The sequence below is a fragment of the Saprolegnia diclina genome (assembly GCF_000281045.1).
Source record: "Saprolegnia diclina VS20 unplaced genomic scaffold supercont1.45, whole genome shotgun sequence".
NCBI classification, from domain to species: Eukaryota; Oomycota; class Saprolegniomycetes; order Saprolegniales; family Saprolegniaceae; genus Saprolegnia; species Saprolegnia diclina.
Window position 1 is genome coordinate 414,333 of NW_008246112.1, and position 21,257 is coordinate 435,589.

The following is a 21,257-nucleotide window of genomic DNA, read 5'->3' on the forward strand; positions in this document are numbered from 1 at the left end:
CGACCAAGCGCCCTCAGCTTGACATACCGGCCAAACCTCATGAGCGCATTAGGAAGTCCACCATCTTCACTATATAATTGCATGTTGATAACTCATTTCAACAACGTCGCGACAATAATGTTCCAACGAATCGCGACAACGTCACAACAACGTCGCGACAACGTCCTAACAGTGTCGTAACAACGTCGTGACAGTGTTACGACAACGTCGCGACAGTGGTCGCGACAGTGGTCGCGACAGTCGTCGCGACAGTGGCGACAGCGGTCGCGACAATAGTGTTACAACAACATCGTAACAATGTTACGACAGCGTCACTTAATCTCGTGTTTTCTTGGGGTCGGTTTTGGTGGTTTCTGGTGGAGCTCTTCGGTTAAGGCTTCGCATGGGGTGGCGTGCAATCTGAGGTGAGTTTGTGTCGTACGTGTGTACTAGTAGTAGTTTGGACTCGTCGGGTACGGAACCATGTACACCATGCCCCAAACCTCGTGTTTTCTTGGGGCAGAGTGTGGTCGAGCTTCGCGGTTTAGATAGGGCATATGAGCCATCTAGCGGTCTTCCTACGTAGCATGCGCAGTGGTTTGACCCGTGTAGAAGGTTTGTGCAGGGTGCTGTCGCGCTTTTTGATTTCAGTTTGGTATCGGGGCCGCGTGCAACTTGGCGGTATGTCTGTGTCGTAGCTTGGACAGTGCGGATGCCTTCCACCCTTGCGGGCTCGTGCACTATGCACGTCCTACGCACTTCGGCACACCATGTTGAGACTTCATTTTGCCCTAACGTTACCATAGATGATGACTGCTAGCGCCTTCGGGATTCCATTGCGATTGGCTGAAAAATAGATATATTTAACCAATCCTGGCGTGGCACTGGCCAAGATCGCTCATCGGACGACCAAGCATGCACCTGCCCGTGGCCGTGTGGAGCCACTGCGCGCTGCGAGACCTATCGCTGCGCGTGACGACAACCTGCGTCGCTCGAAGCGACGAGAGCGCGGCGACCGCCTTGGTCTGCGGCACGGCAACCGGCGTGCTCCTCCTCTTCCGGGCGACGGCGGGGACAACGACGTGGCGCCTCGCCGCGCTCCTGCTTCGACACAAGGCGCCGATCGCCGGCCTCGTCATCGGGACCAACGAATGGGGCCAGGCCATTTGCGCAAGCGTCGACGTCAACGGCGCCATCGGCTTGTGGCAGCTCTCGGATGGGCGCTGCCTCGCGTGGTTGCAGGCGGCGGCGACCGACATTGCGCCAGTGCTCGGGTACGGAATTCCATTCCGCTGCCTCGCTCTATCACGGCGCCTTGTAGAATGCAAATCGTGTCGAACGACCGCTACATGCTCGTCTACGGCGAGCAAGGTATGCATCATCCTCACTTGCCCGTCGGGCGCAACAAACAGCATTTTCTAGGGCGCATGGTGTTGCTCGACGCTTGGAAGGCCATCGTGCTGGCGTCGCCCGGCACGAGCATGCACCAAGCGCGCATTGACGTCGCCGTGGCGCCATGTCGCAAGACGTCGCATGTACTACAGCCTTCGCCAGCATTATGGTATGACGGTGCTGTCTTGTGTAGATGGCCTACGACGCCGTCCTTCTCTCGCTGGGCATGGAAGGCTTGGTGAGCTGCTTTGGCTGGACGCAGCCGATCGTCACGTCGTCGTCGGCGTCCGATCCGTGCCCGACCTTTGTGTGGACCCAAGCGGCGTCGTGGGTCATCTCGTGGTCGAGCGAAGCGTCCGACATTACGTGCATCGAGACATCGATCCATCCCGCGACCAACTGGCTGCACGTCGACCTCTTCCCGCTCCACGTACGCGACATGTTTAGGCTTCTTAGCATCGTCGCTCTAGGCGCGACTGAGCCCGAACGGTCGGCTCGTGCTCTTCGTTTGGTCCAACCGTTGGGCCATCCTCCAGCGCGCGTGGCTCTTCCACAGCATCGAGGACGAGACGACGATGCTGCCACACTGTATTCAAGCAACCGACGACGTCGAGTGGGTCGATGGCACGTTCGCAGACGACGAGCACGTGCTGTTGTGGACGGTCGACAATCGCGTCTACAGCTTTCCCGCCGTCGATTCATTGGCCACCGACGCTGACGGCAGCACCACGACCTTCTTGTATCTGTTCACCGCGCCTGCCACCGACGCGGAGAAGCCAACGTCGACGGCCCGCCCGCTCCGAACGGCGAAGCTGCCTGACGTGCCTCTGTGCGCCGTGCCCGCTTGTGCCTGTCGCCGCCCACCGTTTGCCACGTCCTTTGGCACGATTGCGTGCACACCCAACGCCGGGATCACGTACGTGTGTCCCTCTGGCTGCACATGGCGGTCCTCGGCGACGACAAGCGCACCAACGCCACTGTCGACGCCAACGCCGTCACCACCGCGCGTATCCCACATGGTCATGGGCAAGAAGCCCGCACCCGGTACGCGTCGCTTGGTGCGTCATCGATTTTTATATTGCTACATGGGGTAGGCGCGTCGGCGCCCGCCTCCTTGCTGTGGAACACGCCTCTCCTGGTAGGGTCTTTCCGTCGAGTATCAATGTATCAACCAGCTTGCATAGATTCATGGGTACGACGACGGGCACATTTCGCTATGCCCGCTTGTCGGCGCGCCGCACATCACGCTCGACTGTCTCAGCAGCGCGATCACGAGCATCGGCCACGTCATTGTTAATGCGGTCGAGTCGACGCCGCATGCGGCGGCCGCGCCGCTCTACGAGGGCTACGCCGACAGCCCGACGTCGTCGGTGCGATACCCGTCGACCGAGAAGCTGCAGCGCATTTCGCTGCTGTTGCACAAGCTCCAGCACTCGCACCTCTCGACGCCAAAGGCGGCGTTGCTGTCGCCGCCAAGGTCATCGCCGCCGTCGGCCGAGACCTTGTCCGAGACGCCCATGGTCGTGCTGCTCTTCACAGGCAGTCGCGATGGCAGTGTGGGTGTCTCCCAGATTCGCCTTCGGTGCGTCGACTCGATGCAACTATCAAGTTGATACTCGTCGTAGTGTTGACGCCGGCGTCGTCGTGCCGTCGGCGACGCTCCTCCACTCGTTTCATCGACACCGCAAAGCGGTGCGAGCGATTCACGTGAGCGGCCCGAGCCCGCTCGGGCACCTCGTCGCGTGCGTGGGCGACGACCATGCGGTAGCCACCGATTGTGTCCATATCTTGATGCAACGATTCCTAGGTGAGCGTCTACACGGTGCGTATGGACACGACCGCCCTTGACGTGGGTTTTTTCATGGACTGCGTCGGCCAAGGCGGCTGTGTCGTGGACGTTCGCTGGGACTTTCGCACCCAGCACGTGCTTCTCGAGTGCGACGACGCGCTCTTGTACGTATTCGGATCTATCTATCCAACGATCCATCTATCCATCTATCCATCTATCTAACCTTGGATATAGGTACATTTGGAGTCTGCGCACGGGGGTTCTTGAGCGCATCGTGCCATCGGCCATGGTGCCTGCGTCAGCACCCGCCGAGGAGGCGCGCGATCCCGTCACGATCGCGTCCCCGCTGTCGGCTCCGATGGTCCACGTCATGACGTTTGAGCTACGGGCGACCGTCGAGCGACTGCAGCGCCTCTGGGCGTCGCCATCTGCTTCGGTGCACTGCTCTACACCCTCTTTTTGGTATATAGTAACACACATCTAGTCGACGGGGACGGCTCTCGACGCGACATTCTTGTCGTTTGCGCTGTCCTGGGGACTCGACGCCCGCATTGACGCTCTCGTCGAGCGCTACCTCTGTACGTTGTCTCGTCTTATTTTGCAGAAGGACTCAGATGTCATTCGATAGACGTGCATGCGCCGTCATTGGCCTACTCGATGGCGATCACAGGCGCGGCGAAAGCGCTGACAGTGCCGCTGCCGAGCCCGTCGGCCCCGCACACGACCAAGTGGCAGCAGTCGTCGTTCGTCTCGGCCGAGATCGCCCTGGCTCTGGTACAAACAGCGTGGCCCAAGCGCCGCTCATGCCTTGCCGCAGGTGACCATGTGCACGAGCTTCATGGACGACGAGCGAAAAGACGACGAACTGTCGGAGCAGCTGCAAGTGCTCTGGAGCCAGCTCATCACGCAGCACATGGTAAGGGCTTCGACCCTTAGCGTCCTTAGCTATGGATGTGTTATATATGACGCTAGGTCTGCCTCCCCGAGCAGGTAGATGCGTACGTCGAGCCGTCGCTGGACGTGCTTGCCTCGTACGGTTTTCACGAGTGGGAAGCGCTTCAGATGGCGTCGCGGCTTCTGTTGCACGGTACAAAATCGCTGGTGGATGGACTATGGGCGATGTATCGGCTGTAGGCGTGATCAAGCGACTGCCGCCGACAACGCGCAGTACGACCGCCGCCGAGTACATGACGCGGTACCACTGCGAAGTCCAGCAGCTCGAGAAGGACCTTGGGAGTAGACGTCGCGCTCTGCTAAAATGTCTCGTTCATTCGGCCATCCTAGGTCTCAAGCAAGTACCAGCTCCCCGCATCGTATCCCGACTCGGCTCGATGCTCGTGCTGCTCAGCGTCATGGGCACGTGCTTTCCTGGCGAACTCTCGCCCGCGAGCGCACGCCAAGTGTGCGACGTTCTCGTGTCGCTGCTCCAAGGCCCAGCGGCGACCGCCTGCGTCGCGGCCGAGCTCCTCGCCAAGGGCCTCCTCCTCTTCCGCCCACACCTTGTGGACCTTGCCCAGCTCGTGCGTCCTTCTCCTCCCAACGACAGTTGGAACGTCTATCGAGATAGGTGGTGCAGCTCATTCCATTGACGCTGGACCCGTCGAATGACGAGCGGAAGCGGCTAAAGCAGGCCGCCATGCGTCTTCTCGTCGAGCTCGGGACGTGCGAGGCGGCCTCCGTCTTGCTTGTGCTCCAGCAAGAGATGAGCACGAGCGATCGAAGCTATGCGTACCGCGAAGGCGTCCTCGTCTATCTCATGACGTGGGTGAACCTCCAGCACCTTCTCATGGCGCGGCACCTTCCCGCGGTCATCGAGACCATCTTGTGCTGCCTCGACCCAACCAAGCCCGACCGCCGGAAGAAGTGTCTGGCCATGGTCCGCCACCGATATCATGACAACTTGTCCGTACTTGATGGGTCGTTAATAGAGCACCAAGTGTCTTCACGACCTCGTCAAGCGATTTCCGATGGTCGACTTTCACAAGACGACGCAGCGCCTCGCCATCGGCACCATGGAAGGCGTCGTCTTGCTCTACGACCTCCGCACGGTACAAGTTCGTCGTCGACGAGCCAGCTCTCACTGTCTCTGTAGGCGACCAAGTGGCGAGTGCTGGACGGCCACACGACGGCGCTCTCAGCGGTGCTCTTCCGCAAGGACGGCGCCATGCTGGGTATATCTATCAATCTTTCAAGTGGCGATGGTAATGTACTATCGACTAGTGTCGTATGCGGCGAGAGAAGCGAGCGTGCGCTGGTGGAACGTGACGGCCGGGGGGCTTCTCTCGCTCCTCAAAGTGCAGCAGTCGTGCGTCCGCCAACTGCAGCTGGCGCCGCTTACGCAGCATCTCCAGCGACCCGCCGAATTGCACAAGGTGATTCAGAGCTGCCGCTTCCGACTGGCGCCCGACGACGTCAACGTCTGGCTCACGCGCGAAGACGAGTCGCTCTTGCCGCTCAATTTTCACATTTAGGACGACTACTGCCATCAAACCCCTGTCCAGTCCTGTGCTTACACTCTGTATGGATCCCTCCCTCGAAGGACGCAACACGTCGTTCGTCGTACTCTATATACACTTGCATTCAAAGTAGAGTCTTCTCTACGCGGTCGTCTTGCTCATTTGACGAGCGACGAGGTTCTGGTACAAGCCATCAGGGATGTTCATGAGCTGGTCGTGCGTCCCGAGCTCGGCGACGCGGCCGTCGTGAACGACAGCAATGACGTCGGCGTTGCGGATCGTCGAGAGGCGGTGGGCCACGATGATCGTCGTCCGCTTCTTGAGCGTGAGGAGCTTGTCGAGCGACGCTTGGACAATGGCTTCGCTCTCCGTATCGAGCGCGCTCGTTGCTTCGTCGAGCAGCAAGATGGCAGGATCGCGAATGATGGCCCGCGCGATTGCCACGCGCTGCTTTTGGCCGCCCGAGATTTGCACGCCGCGGTCGCCCACCGACGTGTCGTAGCCGTCCGGGAACCGCTCGATAAAGTCGTGGGCATTGGCCTTCCTCGCCGCATCTTCCACCTCATTTCGACTCGCATTCGGCTTACCCATGGCGATGTTGTCGGCGATCGAGCCTGCAAACAGCACGGGCTCTTGCGACACGATCGCAATGTGGCGGCGCAGCGACGCGACGTTGAGCGATGCAATGTCGACGCCGTCGATGGTCACCGCCCCCGCGCTCGGGTCGTAAAACCGCTGCAAGAGCGCAATCGCGGTGCTCTTCCCGCTGCCGCTGCCGCCGACCAGCGCGAGCGTCTGGCCGCTTGAAATCGAGAGGTTGTAGTTGCGGTAGATCTGAGCGTCCGGCCGGCTCGGGTACGCAAATGCCACGTGCGAAAAGTGAACGTCCCCTTGGACATGCTCCAGTGTCGCGCCAGCATCGGCCATCGCATCGATGCTTGGGATATGGTCGATGATGCCAAAGATGCTCTGGACCGCCTTCTTGGCCTTCCCGACGTCGCCGAGGCCTTGGACCGCAATGCCGACGCCAAACGAGCAGAAGAGGATCGCGTTGAGGACCGTCATCATGGCCTCAAAGGTCACGTCACCCCGGAGGAGGAGCCAGCCGCCAAAGTAAAACGTGGTGGCGATCGCAAGCACCATGGTCGACTGGCTGAGACCGTACGCCGACGCGCTCTTGAGCCCGAGTTTGACGTCCGTCGACGCCGACTGCTGGAGAAAAGTGAGATACGCTGTGTTGGTGGCCTTTTCAAGGCCAAACGAGGCCACTGTGCGGATCGAGTTGATCGCTTCCGAGAGAAGCGCGCCGGCGCAGAGGTCGCCGTCGTTGAGGTCCTTGTCGCCGCCGCCGAGCGTTTGCATCTCCATGACGCTCGCAAAGCCGAGAATGGGAAAGATGGCCATAAGCACGAGCGTCATCTTCCACGAGTAGTAGAACGCGACGCCAAAGCCGACGCCGAGCGACGAGACGTTGACAAGGACAGCGTTGAGCGACTCGGACGTCATGGACCGAATGGCCGCCGAATCGGTCGCGAGCCGGGTCGTGAGCGCACCGGGCGAGTGGCGCGGGTCGTCAAACCACGCCATGTCCTGGCGCAGCATCGCTTGGAAGCTCATGTAGCGAATGCGACCGGTGAGCCGCTCGGACGCGGTCGCAAACTGGTGGTACTGCGCAATGATGGCAACGACGTACACAAGGCCCATAAAGACAAAGCTGAGGCCCCACCACATGGCTTGGTGGCGCATCTCGGATGACGAGAGGTCTTGGCGGTAAAAGAGCACGACGCATTTCGTCAAGAGCAGGCCCCAGATAGGGTACACGGCGCCGTGGATGAGCGCGCCAAGACTGCCGACGACCAACTGTTGCACTTCCGGGCGACTCAGACGCCACACGCGCGAGATGGGCACCAGCGGGCGTTTGAGCCCGGCACTGTCGACCGACGTCGCATCGTCGTCGCCAGTCGACGAGGCGGCGTCACCAACCTCTTTCGGGCGCTCGGTAGCTTGGGTTACGACCGCCGACGACTTTTCGTCCGAAGCCGCCTCGTCCGCTTCGTCGGCCGCGTGTCGCATCTGCGCCGTGACGAGGCCCTTGTAGTGGCCATGGGGAATTGAGAGGAGGTCATCATGGGTGCCGTCTTCGACGACGACGCCGTCGCTCAAGACGACGATGCGGTCGGCGCCACGGATCGTCGAGAGTCGGTGCGCAATGATGATGGTGGTGCGCTGGCGGGCAGCGACAAGCGCGTCGAGCGACGCCTGCACGACATGCTCGCTCTCCGTGTCGAGCGCACTCGTGGCTTCGTCCAGCAAAAGCACGCTCGGGTTCTTGATGATCGCACGGGCGATCGCAATACGTTGTTTCTACAACTATGGTTTTGTATCAAGTTGAAACGAAATCCACATCGGTACCTGGCCACCCGAGAGCTGCGCGCCACGGTCGCCAACGTCCGTGTCGAAACCTGCGGGGAACCCCATGATAAAGTCGTAGGCATTGGCTTGCTTGGCGGCGGCCACGACCTCGTCGAGCGTCGCGTCCGGCTTGCCGCGGCGAATGTTGTTGGCGATTGTATCAGCAAAAAGGCTTGGCTCTTGGCCGACGAGACCGATCTGCGCGCGGAGCGAGGCTACGTTGAGGTCCCGCAAGTCGACGCCGTCGAGCGTGATGCGGCCGCCCAAGGGGTCGTAAAAGCGCTCGAGAAGCGACACGATCGTGCTTTTGCCCGACCCGCTTGCGCCCACGAGCGCAATCTTTTGGCCCGCGGGAATCGTGAGCGAGTAGCCATTGCACACTGGAACGTGCGCGCGCGACGGGTACGCAAACGCAATGTTTTCCAATGTAATCTCACCGCGGACAGTGTTTGGATCGAGCAAACGTCCCGCGTCGTCGGTCACGTCGATGCGCGAGACGCGCGCAATGAGCGCGAAAATGTCTTGGGCCGCTGCGCGCCCCGTGTAGATGGCCTGGAGCGCCGGGCCGGCTTGGCCGAGCGCCATGGCACCCATGACGATGCAAAAGAAGATGGTGATGACGCGGCCACCGTTGTAGCACTCGCTAGTGACGCACCCGCCCGCAATGTCGTTGGTGATCTTGACCGCGCCATAGTACATACCGAGACCGTTCGTGAGGAACTGCGTGAAGAACATGACGCCCGTGCCGACACCGATCGCAAGGCCTTTCTTGATGCCGGCGGCTTCCGTCTTGGCGAGCGCCGCATCGTACTTGGCGGCAATGCGCTCCATCGCGTGAAACATGTGCACGGTGCGGATGTTGCTCAGTGCTTCTTCGGCGACACCGCCGGCCTCGGCGTACGCGTCGACGCCGTTCTGCACCGCGTCCGAGATCGCTTTGGTCATATAGTAGGCCGAGAGACCGATAAAGGGCGTAAGCGCAAAGAGCACGAGCGAGAGTTCGTAGCCGTACGCAAAAGCGAGGACGATCGAGCCAATGCCCATGGCCGCGTAGTTGATGCCGTCGCCAACCTTGCGGCCAATGCCGTTCTGCACGAGGAGCGTCGTGTCGGCGACGCGCGTTGCGAGCGTCATGGGCTCGCTTACGTCAAACCAGCCGACCTCTTGGCGCAAGATCGCGCTGGCGTAGGCGTGGCGAATGCGCTTCGACTGCCGCGACGCCGCAATCGTCCAGCACGCCACTTGACCAAACGCGGTGAAGAGGACGGCTAGGCCGAGGTACACGAACTTGAGCACGACGTCGTTGATGCTCTTGCGAAAGAGGTCGGCGTTGGTGACCTCGCCGCTGGTCGGGTTGAAGGCGTTGATGATGTCGCCAAAGAAGAGGATCTGCACGGGCTGGGCGATGCCGGTCGCGGCCGCAAAGAGCGCGCCAGCAACCATGAGCACCTTGTCGGTCGTGTCGGCGTACTGGAAGAGCTTGGAGAGTGGAATGAGCGGCGCTGCTGTCGTTGTCGTTGGTGCTGTCGGGTCGGACGCCGTGTCGCTCTTGCCGCGCGGTGTGGCCAGCGCCCCATACGCGTCGGCGGTTGTCATATTGGGACGTGCGCTGGACGATGCAAGTAACGATATGAGCTCACGTCGTAGCTCGACGATGGACTAGACACTGGACTACAGGTGGCGGTCGATGGCTTGTTGACGGGCGCGAAGGCCTGTCCATGGTGGAGGCAGGACCCATGACGTTTCGCTCTCTCTTGATGTTTGTATGTCCCTGCGATTTTGCCTGCCGTGATGATGGGCAAACCCAGCGCGCCGAAATCCACGTTGGAGCCAATCAAAAGCCAGTAAAATTTCGATGCACCAATCAAAACGCCGTATTGTTCGAACAACGTTTGAATTCCAACCCTTTCTATCACCGAGTGGTGTTGCACGCATTTGCCGAGTGCGTCATCAGGTTCGAGCTGTCGTCAAGTGGTGTTGCACGCATTTGCCGCGTGCGTCATCCGTGTTGAGGCACGCGACCGACCATCAATCGCCCCCACCATCATCTTCGCAGGGTCAAGGCTCCCGACACAAGTGTCTGCACCAAATCGCTGCCTTAGTCTGCCGCTACGAACACGTTGCATAGTAGGAGCGCCGTCACTGCCTTCGATCCGTGGCAACACGGTAGTCGCTTCAACTTGCCACGTTATCAGCCGACACCCGAGGTTTCTATGCAAAATACGCACAAGACAAACACGGCGTTGCATTTCAAGCGGCCCAGTCGTACTAGCAGCAAGAAGCACTACGACCATGTAGCCCACTCAAACCGGCGTGGCAGCAAGAAGCACTACGACCATGTAGCCCACTCAAACCGCGGGTCGAACGGGAGCTACTGATGCCGAGGCGAGTGTATCTTTTTGGCGCTGCACGAGCGCCTTGGCCCGCTCGACGACGTTGGCGGGGCAGCCTACGCCATGTTAGATTTAGTGTGCATCCGACAACAACGTACCGGCGAGGGCCGCTACTTCGACGCCGTACGACTCTTTGGCGACGCCGGGCACGACGCGGTGGGAGAAGATCAGACCCGCCTTTCTACAGAAACCGGTTGACGCAGTTTGACAGTTTCGGCGTACTTGTGGCGAGCGACTTGCATGTGATGAAACGAGACCGCATGCGCGCTGGCAAAGATGCTGCTGAGCTCGGTAAAGTGGGTCGCAAACAACGTCCGGCTCTGGCGCCGAAGAAGCTCCTCGACCACCTACGCCATTAAGAACTGCGCTTTCAACAAACGACTGGAGCGTACGGCTTGGGCGATGGCGACGCCGTCTTGGACCGACGTACCGCGGCCGACCTCGTCCATTAGGATGAGCGACCGATTCGTTGCCTAGATGCGACGTGAGCTTCATGTGGCTTTTGCAGGGCGCACCTGCTTGAGAATCGTCGCTGTCTCTTGCATTTCTACCATGAACGTACTGCGGTCCGACGCCAGATCGTCCGACGCGCCCACCTACATATGTCGTCGTAACCTACGAACACAATCACTCGATAGACAAGTTGTCCACACCCGGCTAAAGAGGCGGTCGACGATGCCAATGTGCGCGCTCACGGCCGGCACAAAGCTGCCCATCTATCGATTCAAACGGTATCAATCTATCAAGCCGAGACTCGGACATAAATTGCCTGCGCGAGGAGCACGAGGTGGGCCGTCTGCCGCAGAAATGTGCTCTTCCCGCCCATGTTGGGCCCCGTGACGATCCAGCACGAGTCGTCGAAAGCGAAATGCAAGCTGTTGGGTACAAACGCGCGCAAGTTGGCTTCGTGCGCGGAGGCAACGACCCAGTGACGTCCCTCGACGATGTGCATATCGGCCGACGTGGCCGACAGCGTCGGTCGCACCAGTTGGTGGTCCAGCGCTACGTGACACCATCAAAATCGACTGCACAAGTGCTGCGTACTGTTCTGGGCGTGGCTGGCCGCGACATCGAGTTGATTCAATGCGTCGCCCAAGGTCTCGATGGCGGCTGACACCGCCAAGACGCGGCCTTGCAACTCCTTGAAGAGCGCTTCTTCGACCTCGACGCTCTAGAAACGCTGCAGCGACATAGGCTCCATCAAGCAGTGTACGGTACCTGGTCCAACGCGTGGAACACATCCGAGTTGAGCTTATCGAGGGCGGGCGACCGGTAGCGAAGCGTTTTGGTCGTGGTTTGAATCAGCTGAAAGTGCGGTGCTACGCATGGTCAGCCGTGTTCTCTGCTACATCGATGCTTGGCGTACGCGTAAGCGGTGGTGACGTGTCTTGGGGCACTTCAACACACCAGCCCACGTGCTGCTTCTTGCGCGCCACACGAAGCTTGGCAATGCCCGTCTGCGTCTGGTACTCGCGCTGGAGGTCCCGAATCTGGTCGGTCACCGAGTCGTGGCAGAGACTGCGCCACCGATCGAGCTCCTTGGAGTACCCTAAGTCCACAATTTTGTTTCCATTCTCGAAACGTATCCGAACCGGGGCGGATAAAGTCGTGCTTTTGGTTGAGTTGCGTCAGGTCGTCGACGAGCGCTGCTTGCACGTCCGTGGCCATGGCGACGACTAGATATGTGGTAAATAACGTCATACTCTTTTATGGCGAAGCGTGTACCTTCGGGTACATCAAAGGCGCCTCGGAGACGCGAGATGAGCTCGCACGGCCAGTGGCGCGGTCCGTCCTGCAAGTAGTGGGCCAGCGCTTGGCTCTCCAGCACAGTGTCACTAATCTAACGCATTGCACTTTTCACAGCGCGCTCATTTCCATTCGAGCGTACTCGCTTGAGGTCTTTGGGCGTGCCGTTGCCCATCGCCAGACGCCGGAGGCTCCGCTCAATGTCCCCGCATTCCTACTGCAGCTTGAGCAATCGATGGTGGAGTGTGGAGGCAAGCCTGCAGAACGTGACGTAGCTTGGAGAGTCCGTGGGTGTCCTGGAGCAGCCATGACACGGCGTCTTGACGCCGAGTAATGTCGTCGACGCGCAAGAGCGGGGCCGAGAGGTGCGCCTGCCGCCAGTGTATCAAGAAGCCAAAGTACATTGCGTGTGTACCGCCAAGAGCCGCGCGCCACCCGCCGTCTTGGTCTTATCAATCGCTTGCAGAAGGCTGTGCTGCTTGGTCCCGTGCATCGACTACGAATACGTTTAATAGATCGACGACACAACCTTATTTGAATACCTTGGTGATCTCGAGCGACCGCCACGCGCTGGCGTCGATGAGCATGCGCGGCTGCAGCGCTGAAGCATCTTCCGGCGCGTGTGTCTGGAGGTGCGTGTATCGAAGGTACTCGGTGATCATGGCCGACGCCGACGCCGAGAGCGCTGCTGGTCGGTATGTCTTGAGACAGTGCGCGGGCAGTTTGGCCTCGACGAGCTGCCAGAAGGAATCTGCCCAAATGGATAGGACGACATCGCGTAGCAGCGGTCGTACCCGTTGCACTTGTCGCGGCGTTGATCGGGAGGAGCATCTCGGTCGGAGAGAGGCGACAGAGCTCGCTCTCAAGCTCATCCAAGGTCGTCGCCAAGCGGTGAAACTCGCCTGTCGAGACGTCGGTCCACGCGAGCTCAAGCGCCTCGGCGTTTTGCGTCATGGCGGCGAGATAGTTGTTTTGGCCGGCGAGCAGCATCGAGTCGTCCGTGAGCGACCCAGGCGTCACCACCTAGGCGCCATTTTCATTTCGTTTCACATCATCTACAATGTGCCAGTACCCGGACAACGTGCCGCTGGACGAGCGCGTGGACGCCGACGCCCTTGCGCTGCTTGGCGGCCGTCGCCGACTAGTCACGCTGCGTTGTCAACACCCTCTTCGATCGTAGCATATCGCGGTACTTCGGTCTGGTTGCAGATGGCGACCTTCTCGCCGTGGTGCCGCACGAGCTTCTCGACGTACGTGTTGAGCGACGCGATCGGGAACCCGCACATGATGTCCATGTCGTGGGCTTGCTTGGACTTGGCCTTGCGCGTCAGCGCCAGGTTCAGAAGCTACGCCATCGAATGCAATAGAGTAGCATAGACAATGGGCGTACGTGCGACGCGCGGCGCGCATCGTCGGCAAAGAGCTCGTAAAAGTCGCCGACTTGGTAGAGCAAAAGGCAATCTGGCACAACGACCATTGATACATTGATAGAGAGAGATGGACCGACCAGGGTACTCCTTCTTGCGCTCGAGATACTGCCGCAGCATCGGCGTCACGGTTGACGACGCCAATGCACGGCGACCGAGCCGGCCGATGGCGGTGCGCTGGAGACCGACCCGAAGCATTATTGGATTGCGCTTCGGCACGTCTCTGATTGGTGGGTTGACCACGTACACTACATCCGTGCAATTTGCACACGATTTCGAGCTGAAAGTCAATATGAAATGGTGTCAGTCATGTCGCACTCATGCAAGCCTTGAGCGCGAGTGACCATGCACTTGACCACGCGACCTCTCGGTCCTGCTGCAAAAGGGTGCTTGAGCGATGCGCGCATCGAAAGAGCGACTTGATTTGTTATCGGCGTTGCGGCACAGCGGGATTGGGTTATCTTACACTATTTAAAACCACACTAAATGTTCGAATGCGAGAGCGCTCAATCTACCACTGCAAGCTTGGTAGCCATGCTAGACAACGTGCAACACAATCGCCTACGTGTGTGTTTCAAGCAGCAAGATGTATAAATGCTCTGCGTTCTTGCCCCAGCTTGGTATGAGTCGAGCTGTGGAATCTTGAATCGTATACTATTTCCGTGATTCAAGATTGGACTTCGCAGATATCTTATCATCCGGATACGGTGCCACGAGGAACTGCCACGGAAACTTCGGTGGGCAACCACGAGCTCATCCGACCGCTCCAGCCCGGAGACCAGAGCTCAATGATTGCCGCACCTATCCGCCGACGCACCCGCCGGGACGAAGACGCCGAGGCCCTCGAGCAAGCGCTCAACGAGTCGCTGCAGTACGCGCTGCCTTCCGCCACCTCGATAACTCCACGGTGTGTAGGCCCGACTTTCTCGCCCAGATCGTGCACGCGGAGAACGAGTTGCGCCATCTCAACCTCGCCGCCCGTGCCCGCGCCAGTGCTAGCACCGAGGTTTCATCGTCCACGCCAGCAGCGATCGACGACGACGACGACGATGACGTCGACGCGCCGGAAGACGTCGCCGCCGCCGCCCTCGAGCCCGCCAACCTCGAAGATTTGAACGGTACGCACACAATAGCGCCAAGAGGATTGCCGTCTCATGCAGCGCAGCCGACGTGCTTTGCTGCCACATGCCCGAGCGCATGCTCATGCTCGTGCTCGAGTTCCTCGACGAAGACACGATCGGCAACTTTAGCAACACGTGCCACCACTTTCACCGCGCTGCCTCGAACGGTACAATGGACGATACAGCGATAGCTCATGCGAGTCGGCGTAGAGTACATCTACGAGATGATGTGTCGGCGCGTCTTCACGATGCAGAGCCGCGGGCGGGCCGTCAAGCTCGGCAAGTTTTCATCGTGGGCACACATGTTTCGCGGCCGGCCCCGCGTCAAGTACCACGGTACGTTCGTAGCTCGCATGCATGTGGCTGCATCGTCTCCAGGCTTTTACGCGCTGCGCATCTCGTACTACAAGGAGCCGGAATGGAACATGTGGACCGATTTGCCCAAAAATGCGATTCTGCTGGTACAACCTGTCTGTTGTTGTCGAACTTTGCTCAAACTATAGGATCTTAGGCCATTTACTATCGCTATTTCAACTTTCGAAATGACGGCACGTTCCTATATGCGATGACGCACCGCCACCCGCGCGAGGTAGATGACCAACACGTCGCATGCCCTAGTATGGTGTGTCGCTGTAGACCGCAGAACTCATGCGCCACCGCGACAAGGAGACCATCTTTGTGGGCAACTACTACTTGGCCCGCGGACAAGTGCACGCGGTCGTGCCAATGCGCCACGGCACGCTCGAGTTCATCTTCCGCATGGCGTCGAGGTCGGTGCGCTTTGTATCAACTTGATACATAAACCTTGCATAGGTGGCGCGCGCCCAACACGCAATTGGTGATGCTGTCGCACGCGTTGTACCAGCCGTCGGACGTGGGCTTGCAGCGCCCACACTATTTTGACGTGAACGAAGAAGCCTTCAACTTCCGGCGCTTCTGGCACCTCTAGCCTCGGTCGACGGCGCTTCGTGTAGGTAGCCTTATCTTGTAGCCATCTTGCCGCTTGTCCCATCATCGATCACATGCGATGAGCAAATGGTCTTCTCCGACGTCACTCGGTGCTTCCATGCGTTGCGACAGCGGTCTTTTGCGGTTCGACTTTTGAGAATACAAGAGGTATAGATTAACACGCGCGATGCAAAGAAGTGGCTACATGAGGCGGCAGCTGTTGCCGCAGCCGCTGCATTGCGTGGGCTCGCGTGCTGGGAACATGCTGCAGCTGTGGTCGGGCACGGACGGCGCCGTCTCGAGCGTCGTGAAGCTGCCGCTCACCATGGGCGGAACCGGCGCGACACAGCGCACGACGCCCGAGCCAACGACTTTAGCCTCGAGCTCGTCCATCGCGCGCACCACGACCGCGCCGCTGCCCGCAATCTCAATATGCGCTTCGTGGGCGGCCACGGCGTCCGTGCGTACGCGCCCCGAGCCGGCCACTTGGATCGCCACGCGCTGGCAGGTCCCATGGCCGGCAAATGAGAGGTTCCCGGAGCCCGAGACGGCGCACTGGATCGAGGCGGCCGTGAATGCCTTGGGCGACGCAATGTGGATGCTGCCCGAGCCTGCGACGCTGCAGTCGACCGACGTGGCCGTGACGGCGCCGACGCTCAGCTGCGTCACGCCGCTGCCGCGCGTCGCACACTCGATTGTCTCGACGACGAGTGATGCCGCTTCCAGCTGCACGCGGCCACTACCGTTTGTTTGGGCGCGCAAGGTGGCGACCGATGCGTGCGCGGTGCGCACACAGACGCGGCCCGACCCGTTCTGGATCAGCGTCAGGTCGGCCGCGAGAGGCCCGAGCGGCCAGTGATCCACGTACACGCTGCCGGGTCCGTTGTTGACAAACTTGGTGCACTTAAGCGCGTCGGCGCTGGCGCATATCTCAATCAGGAGCGTCATCGTGTCGGTGATTGGCGAAGCCCACTCGAGGCAAAGCGTCGCATCGCGCTGGACAATGCGCAGAGCGTCGACGGGAAGGTTCCCCGCACTTGTGGCGGTGACGCGGAGGTCGGTCTCGACCGCAGCTTGGCTCACAAACACGTGGCAAGGCAGGTTGTTGTCGATCTCGTGGATCGTTGTCGCGTCAAAGGTGTAGGTGAGGACGCTCATTTTGTTGTCGAATGTGATTTTCAACAGTGGCCACAAGCAAATTGTTTGCTTATTGAAATAAGAAGCGGGAATGTGGGTGCCAACGCACTTGCGTCTGAGTCGAGGATGCGGAGAGACGCGCCAAGAACGCTGGTCGGTGCAGCTGCGGCATATCGAATGATGATGCACCGACGTGCGCGGCAGAGGATTGGCTCGTGCCGGCCCTGCTTGCCGGCCTAGCTCCTGTGATGACAGGCGGATGACGGACACGCGCTTGTCGTGCACTCCGAGGGGATGAGCGCCAAGGTTCAAGTACACCTCTGCATGTATTGGGTGTCTTCTTCTTGAAGTACCGTGTCGCAATGACGTCATGTCCGAATGCTTGTTCCACGTCCATGAGAGGGCTGGAACTGCCGAGAGCCAAGTCAAGGCGCCCGTAAGTCCACACGGCGCTTCTCGTGCGAGAATGCCAAGGCGAAACGGCTGCCATCCCAGTGCTGCCATGTTAGACTGCCACGTCATACAAACGTCATACGTGGCAGCACGAGAAATGACCCTAGCCAGGAGAGCCGATTGGTCGCACTTGTGTGGCCCTGTTTTGAGAACCATTGGGGCGGACGGCACCTGGTCCCGTCCTGGTGCGATCCCCTGTGAAAATCCAATAATGCTGGTGGTCATTACATAATGTTGCACTCCCATGAGCTTGAACTATCGACATCAATCGTATCGGGCACACGGTCGGGAAATGGCACTGCTTCGGGCACGATGACCGGCGACGGATTGTACAAGTGCGAGCACGGACCATGGCACGCTTCTGGCGGCATCTTTGTGTAGTAAATCAGACCGGGACCGACGGACTTAGTGCGGAGTTCGTGCACGGCCTGCGTCATAATCGACCCAGGGCCGTAAACTGTCGCATCAACCTCGTGGGCTGATAGCGCGTCTGTTCGAATGCGGCCGCTCCCCGTGACGGTCGCAGTGGCGACGACGCACGTCCCGGCGCCTCGGAGGCACACGACGCCCGCGCCTTGGACAGCTGCTTGCACGGACGTCGCCTGCCACGCATTTCGCGCACCAAGGTTGATGACGCCGGCGCCTTGCACGCGGCTGCTTGCATATGTCGTGTTGATGGTTTCAGCGTAGACGGATATACTGCCTTGGCCCGAGACGGTCGAGTCGAGGGAGCACAGGTTGAGCGCGCCGGCGTCAACTCGAATCGCGCCATCACCGCTGACATGGCATGCAAAGCGCGTCAGTGAGAGCTCGGGCGTCTCCATGTGCATGCTGCCGTGGCCCTCCTGCACCAGACACAAGTGGCTTCCTTGCGCTTTGCGCGCCACGCCATCCATGCAAAGATCCCCGCCGCCAGCATTTGTGATCTTGGTGGCTGTCAACGCGGCCTCGTCAACTTGCACTTGAACGAGCACTTGACCTGTGAGGTGCCCATGCGTGGTGCGCAGTGTCAGCACGCCATGCAGCAGCTGAACGACGAAGTGATCGACGCTGTTGTGCGACGCGGTCAGCGTGACAAGGACTTTGCCGGGGGGAGCGTCGGGAAGCACGAAGACGCGGCACGGCAGCAGGTTGCGGAGCTCGCGCACGGCCGCGGCCTCGAAGGACGTCGTGTACGGTTCGAGGGACATGGCGACGACAATGATCTCTTGCCAGGTGTACTGAAAAGGAAAGGTGAGAGTGTTGGTCAAGAGTGTGTGTCTTGACGCGCGAGACACGCAACGCCACCGCGTCCCTTGGCTCTGCAAGAAGAGTGTACATCAATCAAACGTATCAAGGCCTCGTTGATGATGTGACTCTCTAGCTCGATACAATGTCTTCTGGTGCATCAAGCTGTTGGCTCTCGAGCTCAGTAGGCCCAACGCCGTGAACAACCTCTGCAGCTGCAAGCCCTTCTCAAGTAAACACGTCGAGAGGCACCAACTTGGAGGCGCCAGGAAGACAGTTTCCTCGCCTAGGTACAATCCCGTCCTTAGAGGCGGCATTTCGCTCAGAAAGGCTTGATGCTGGAGCTATATCGTGGCGTCTCGCTTGCCAGGACGCCCTACGTTGGGAGCGAGCTATGGAGCTGGTCCTTGACGATCGCAATCACGTGTCAAGTGAGGCATCTCTCACCAAGTGCGAAGGAAGGCGACATGTTTGTGCGGGCGTGACGGCTCGTGCGAGAGCTTGCGGTCTCCAACATACCATTATCACCGTGTAGTATTTGCTGCAGTCGCTGACGCCCAAGCCAGCACGCAGCCACGAGATCAAGGGTCACACCGCAGTCACATAAACGCATACAAAGACAAACTTAGGCGGCGCTCGTGTGCGCTGCGAGCGTGTGTGAAAGCAGCGGTCGACAGACTCCTATCGAGGCTCGCACCGGATCGCTGCAGCTTTCCTCGTCCTGCTACGCCTCATGTGAACCGCGGCTTGTCGGCGAGTGGTGCCGTACCATCTTGCGGCGCGTAGCCATCTCGCGCAACCGGCTTGCCACGTCATTGAAGCCCAACTTTTGAGCTTTTGCCCAGAGCGTCACGCCCACCTACATGCTCATGAGAGACCTGAGGTCGAATCTGTCGTACAGCGTCGAGGACGCTCACGTCCACGTCGTCCGCGTCAAGAAGGATCGGCAGTAGCTGGAGCTGGTGCATGTCGAGGGCCACATGCAACGGTGCCACGTTCATCTACAAGGCCCTTGGTTGGCGCTGGCGGCTCGAGCGCAAAAGACCTGGTCCTTCGCGTTGACGTCGACTTTGGCGCGGACAAGTTCGCGGACAATGTCGACATGACCGCCTTCGATCGCGAGCGTTAGCACCGACCGCCCCATCTAGCGCACGCGCGTGAGGATCTGCATCCTCGATGGGGACGACGACCTCGTTGCGACAGTCGAGGTCGGTTGCGGGCGCGCGAATGAGCTCAACAGCGACCGCGTACTGCGCCGCCGCCATCGCTTCGTGCAGCAACCCTTGGTTCGACTAGCGACAACTTGTCTGTAGTCTGAACTGACTCACCAAGTACCTCGTTGGGACTGGCGCCAAGACGCAAAAAATACTGCGTCTGTTGGGCGTCCCCGCCGCGCACGGCAAGCCCGAGGCACAAGGCCTAGGCGTTATGAGCGCCGTGACGCAGCTGCGTCGACGCACCTTGGCCGACGCCACTGCGCGCTGCTCGCCGGGCGTCAGCGCCGGTCGCTACACCACAGAAATTCCCTCAAGAAGCTCGATTCGAGATGCGTCATCATACGTTGCTGGCGACCACGTCCCAGGCCAAGAGCTACGTGGCACGTGTGCGTCATGGTTCGAAATGACAGACGTCAGACCTTGGGCTCGCCGTCGACGCTCGAGTTGACCAACAGAAGCGCGTCCACGACCGCCGCGTGGTTGGCGCGGGCCGCGTACGTCACTGCGCGGACCATGTCCTAGACGCTCGTGAGAGACCCGAGTCCTCAAATGGTCGTGGCTACGCTGCGCAACATCCACGCTTGCACCGTCAACAGCACGCGCACGACACCAGCGTGGCCTCTCGCGGCAGCGCGGCAGAGTGGCGTCTCGCCCGCCTACGTCAACACGCCATCATCATCCACTTTGCCAAAGTTGGAAGCAGCAGTGTACGCTGTCTTTTCCGTTGACGTCGGCGTTGGCACGGAGCAGGAGCTGCACGACTGACGCATGATCGTTGCTCGCGGCCAGCGCCAGCGGTGACGCGCCGTTCTACTTGCAGTAAAGATGCAGCCCTGTGCGAACGAAGACGGCGTACGATGCTCGTCTTGTGGACATCCGCGCCGGCGCGCAGCAAGAGAGGGATGACGTCGGCATGGCCGCGCTCGGCCGCCATGCACAGCGGCGTCGTGCCCTCCTACGTGGCGACAAGCGGTCGCTTGCCTACGCTGGAGCGTCATGCTAACGTACGAGATCGGCCTTGTTGACGTCCGCGCCGGCGTCGAGGAGCATGGCGATGATGGACGCGCGGCCTTGGGCAGCTGCTTCGCACAGCGGCGTTTCGCCCATCTAGATAGCGTCGTGGGATCTGCATTGCAGTCGGAGACGCACGTCGTTGGGTTTGTTGACGTCGGCGTTCGCGTTCAGGAGCAGCTTGACGACGCCAATGTGGCCGTTGGCTGCCGCGCGGTACAAGGCCGTCGTGCCATTCTGCACGTCGCGTTCAGCACCAGCACTATCGGATCAAGCCACCTCGTCGGTGCGGGCGTTGACATCGACGCCGCGCTTGACGAGCTTCTGGACTTCCTTGTGTTGGCCGGCCGCGGCGGCGCTCAATAGCTTGGAGAGGCCCTAGTCCACGTCAGGAGCGGCGATACCACTGCATGGCGCACCGTGCCCATGTCGTCCCGAGGTGTGGTTTTGTCGACTGGCTGCTTTTCCGAATTGCGATCTTCGAGGAGTATCTATCGCGACGACAGAAAAAGGCCAGTGCGAGGGTTGCAGTGGCCGGCAACCTTGAAG

At 60.0% G+C, this 21,257-nt stretch overlaps 7 protein-coding genes across 7 annotated transcripts; 2 read left to right on the plus strand and 5 right to left on the minus strand.

The window, feature by feature from the left end:
* Positions 1-855: 855 nt before the first annotated feature.
* SDRG_11976 (hypothetical protein) lies at positions 856-5,775 on the plus strand. The gene is made up of 20 exons (XM_008618032.1): positions 856-1,253; positions 1,301-1,350; positions 1,402-1,514; positions 1,565-1,801; positions 1,842-2,415; positions 2,466-2,509; positions 2,556-2,953; positions 2,997-3,135; positions 3,179-3,324; positions 3,395-3,596; positions 3,645-3,738; positions 3,789-3,934; positions 3,978-4,076; positions 4,133-4,247; positions 4,295-4,396; positions 4,445-4,680; positions 4,728-5,036; positions 5,089-5,208; positions 5,253-5,331; positions 5,381-5,775. The coding sequence occupies exons 1-20, from the start codon at positions 895-897 to the stop codon at positions 5,629-5,631; spliced, it is 3,813 nt and encodes a 1,270-aa protein (XP_008616254.1). The 5' UTR covers positions 856-894; the 3' UTR covers positions 5,632-5,775.
* On the minus strand, positions 5,714-9,755 carry SDRG_11977 (hypothetical protein). Its single transcript, XM_008618033.1, has 2 exons — positions 8,029-9,755; positions 5,714-7,980 (listed from the first exon to the last, which is right to left on the minus strand). The coding sequence occupies exons 1-2, from the start codon at positions 9,622-9,624 to the stop codon at positions 5,758-5,760; spliced, it is 3,819 nt and encodes a 1,272-aa protein (XP_008616255.1). The 5' UTR covers positions 9,625-9,755; the 3' UTR covers positions 5,714-5,757.
* A 446-nt stretch (positions 9,756-10,201) lies between these two features.
* On the minus strand, positions 10,202-13,811 carry SDRG_11978 (DNA mismatch repair protein MutS). Its single transcript, XM_008618034.1, has 21 exons — positions 13,675-13,811; positions 13,558-13,628; positions 13,361-13,513; positions 13,240-13,308; positions 12,962-13,190; positions 12,710-12,918; positions 12,583-12,663; positions 12,425-12,538; positions 12,310-12,381; positions 12,147-12,261; positions 12,014-12,097; positions 11,788-11,970; positions 11,640-11,740; positions 11,466-11,592; positions 11,191-11,423; positions 11,075-11,137; positions 10,937-11,017; positions 10,814-10,894; positions 10,644-10,768; positions 10,520-10,602; positions 10,202-10,477 (listed from the first exon to the last, which is right to left on the minus strand). Exons 1-21 carry the CDS (start codon positions 13,790-13,792, stop codon positions 10,377-10,379), a joined length of 2,493 nt encoding a protein of 830 aa, XP_008616256.1. The 5' UTR covers positions 13,793-13,811; the 3' UTR covers positions 10,202-10,376.
* Positions 13,812-14,303: 492 nt separating this feature from the next.
* SDRG_11979 (hypothetical protein) lies at positions 14,304-15,896 on the plus strand. The gene is made up of 8 exons (XM_008618035.1): positions 14,304-14,465; positions 14,510-14,712; positions 14,760-14,882; positions 14,926-15,051; positions 15,094-15,176; positions 15,227-15,304; positions 15,352-15,485; positions 15,529-15,896. The coding sequence occupies exons 1-8, from the start codon at positions 14,383-14,385 to the stop codon at positions 15,662-15,664; spliced, it is 966 nt and encodes a 321-aa protein (XP_008616257.1). The 5' UTR covers positions 14,304-14,382; the 3' UTR covers positions 15,665-15,896.
* SDRG_11980 (hypothetical protein) lies at positions 15,809-16,896 on the minus strand. The gene has a single exon (XM_008618036.1). The coding sequence runs from the start codon at positions 16,819-16,821 to the stop codon at positions 15,865-15,867; it is 957 nt and encodes a 318-aa protein (XP_008616258.1). The 5' UTR covers positions 16,822-16,896; the 3' UTR covers positions 15,809-15,864.
* A 561-nt stretch (positions 16,897-17,457) lies between these two features.
* Positions 17,458-18,452, minus strand: SDRG_11981 (hypothetical protein). Its single transcript, XM_008618037.1, has one exon. The coding sequence runs from the start codon at positions 18,441-18,443 to the stop codon at positions 17,478-17,480; it is 966 nt and encodes a 321-aa protein (XP_008616259.1). The 5' UTR covers positions 18,444-18,452; the 3' UTR covers positions 17,458-17,477.
* Positions 18,453-19,054: 602 nt separating this feature from the next.
* Positions 19,055-21,229, minus strand: SDRG_11982 (hypothetical protein). Its single transcript, XM_008618038.1, has 16 exons — positions 21,128-21,229; positions 20,988-21,086; positions 20,847-20,945; positions 20,706-20,804; positions 20,554-20,652; positions 20,409-20,507; positions 20,261-20,353; positions 20,117-20,215; positions 20,041-20,070; positions 19,941-19,988; positions 19,816-19,899; positions 19,671-19,772; positions 19,526-19,624; positions 19,380-19,481; positions 19,250-19,339; positions 19,055-19,204 (listed from the first exon to the last, which is right to left on the minus strand). Exons 1-16 carry the CDS (start codon positions 21,134-21,136, stop codon positions 19,106-19,108), a joined length of 1,350 nt encoding a protein of 449 aa, XP_008616260.1. The 5' UTR covers positions 21,137-21,229; the 3' UTR covers positions 19,055-19,105.
* Between the last annotated feature and the right edge of the window lie 28 nt (positions 21,230-21,257).

Bases quoted from the DNA above. Each gene is read 5' to 3' on its own strand.
- SDRG_11980 (XM_008618036.1), bottom strand. From the start codon at position 16,821: ATGAGCGTCCTCACCTACACCTTTGACGCGACAACGATCCACGAGATC.
- SDRG_11981 (XM_008618037.1), bottom strand. From the start codon at position 18,443: ATGTCCCTCGAACCGTACACGACGTCCTTCGAGGCCGCGGCCGTGCGC.
- SDRG_11976 (XM_008618032.1), top strand. From the start codon at position 895: ATGCACCTGCCCGTGGCCGTGTGGAGCCACTGCGCGCTGCGAGACCTA. The intron at 2,510-2,555 runs GTAGGGTCTTTC...CAGCTTGCATAG, and splicing joins TGTGGAACACGCCTCTCCTG to ATTCATGGGTACGACGACGG. The intron at 3,325-3,394 runs GTACGTATTCGG...CCTTGGATATAG, and splicing joins GAGTGCGACGACGCGCTCTT to GTACATTTGGAGTCTGCGCA.
- SDRG_11977 (XM_008618033.1), bottom strand. From the start codon at position 9,624: ATGACAACCGCCGACGCGTATGGGGCGCTGGCCACACCGCGCGGCAAG. The intron at 7,981-8,028 runs GTACCGATGTGG...CCATAGTTGTAG, and splicing joins CGCAGCTCTCGGGTGGCCAG to AAACAACGTATTGCGATCGC.
- SDRG_11982 (XM_008618038.1), bottom strand. The intron at 20,946-20,987 runs GTGGCTTGATCC...CGCGACGTGCAG, and splicing joins TCAACGCCCGCACCGACGAG to AATGGCACGACGGCCTTGTA. The intron at 19,625-19,670 runs GTCGTCGTCCCC...CGCGTGCGCTAG, and splicing joins ACCTCGACTGTCGCAACGAG to ATGGGGCGGTCGGTGCTAAC.
- SDRG_11979 (XM_008618035.1), top strand. From the start codon at position 14,383: ATGATTGCCGCACCTATCCGCCGACGCACCCGCCGGGACGAAGACGCC. The intron at 14,883-14,925 runs GTACAATGGACG...GAGTCGGCGTAG, and splicing joins TCACCGCGCTGCCTCGAACG to AGTACATCTACGAGATGATG. The intron at 15,177-15,226 runs GTACAACCTGTC...ATAGGATCTTAG, and splicing joins CCAAAAATGCGATTCTGCTG to GCCATTTACTATCGCTATTT.
- SDRG_11978 (XM_008618034.1), bottom strand. From the start codon at position 13,792: ATGCTTCGGGTCGGTCTCCAGCGCACCGCCATCGGCCGGCTCGGTCGC. The intron at 10,895-10,936 runs GTGCGCCCTGCA...CGTCGCATCTAG, and splicing joins CAGCGACGATTCTCAAGCAG to GCAACGAATCGGTCGCTCAT. The intron at 10,478-10,519 runs GTACGTTGTTGT...AACATGGCGTAG, and splicing joins CGAAGTAGCGGCCCTCGCCG to GCTGCCCCGCCAACGTCGTC.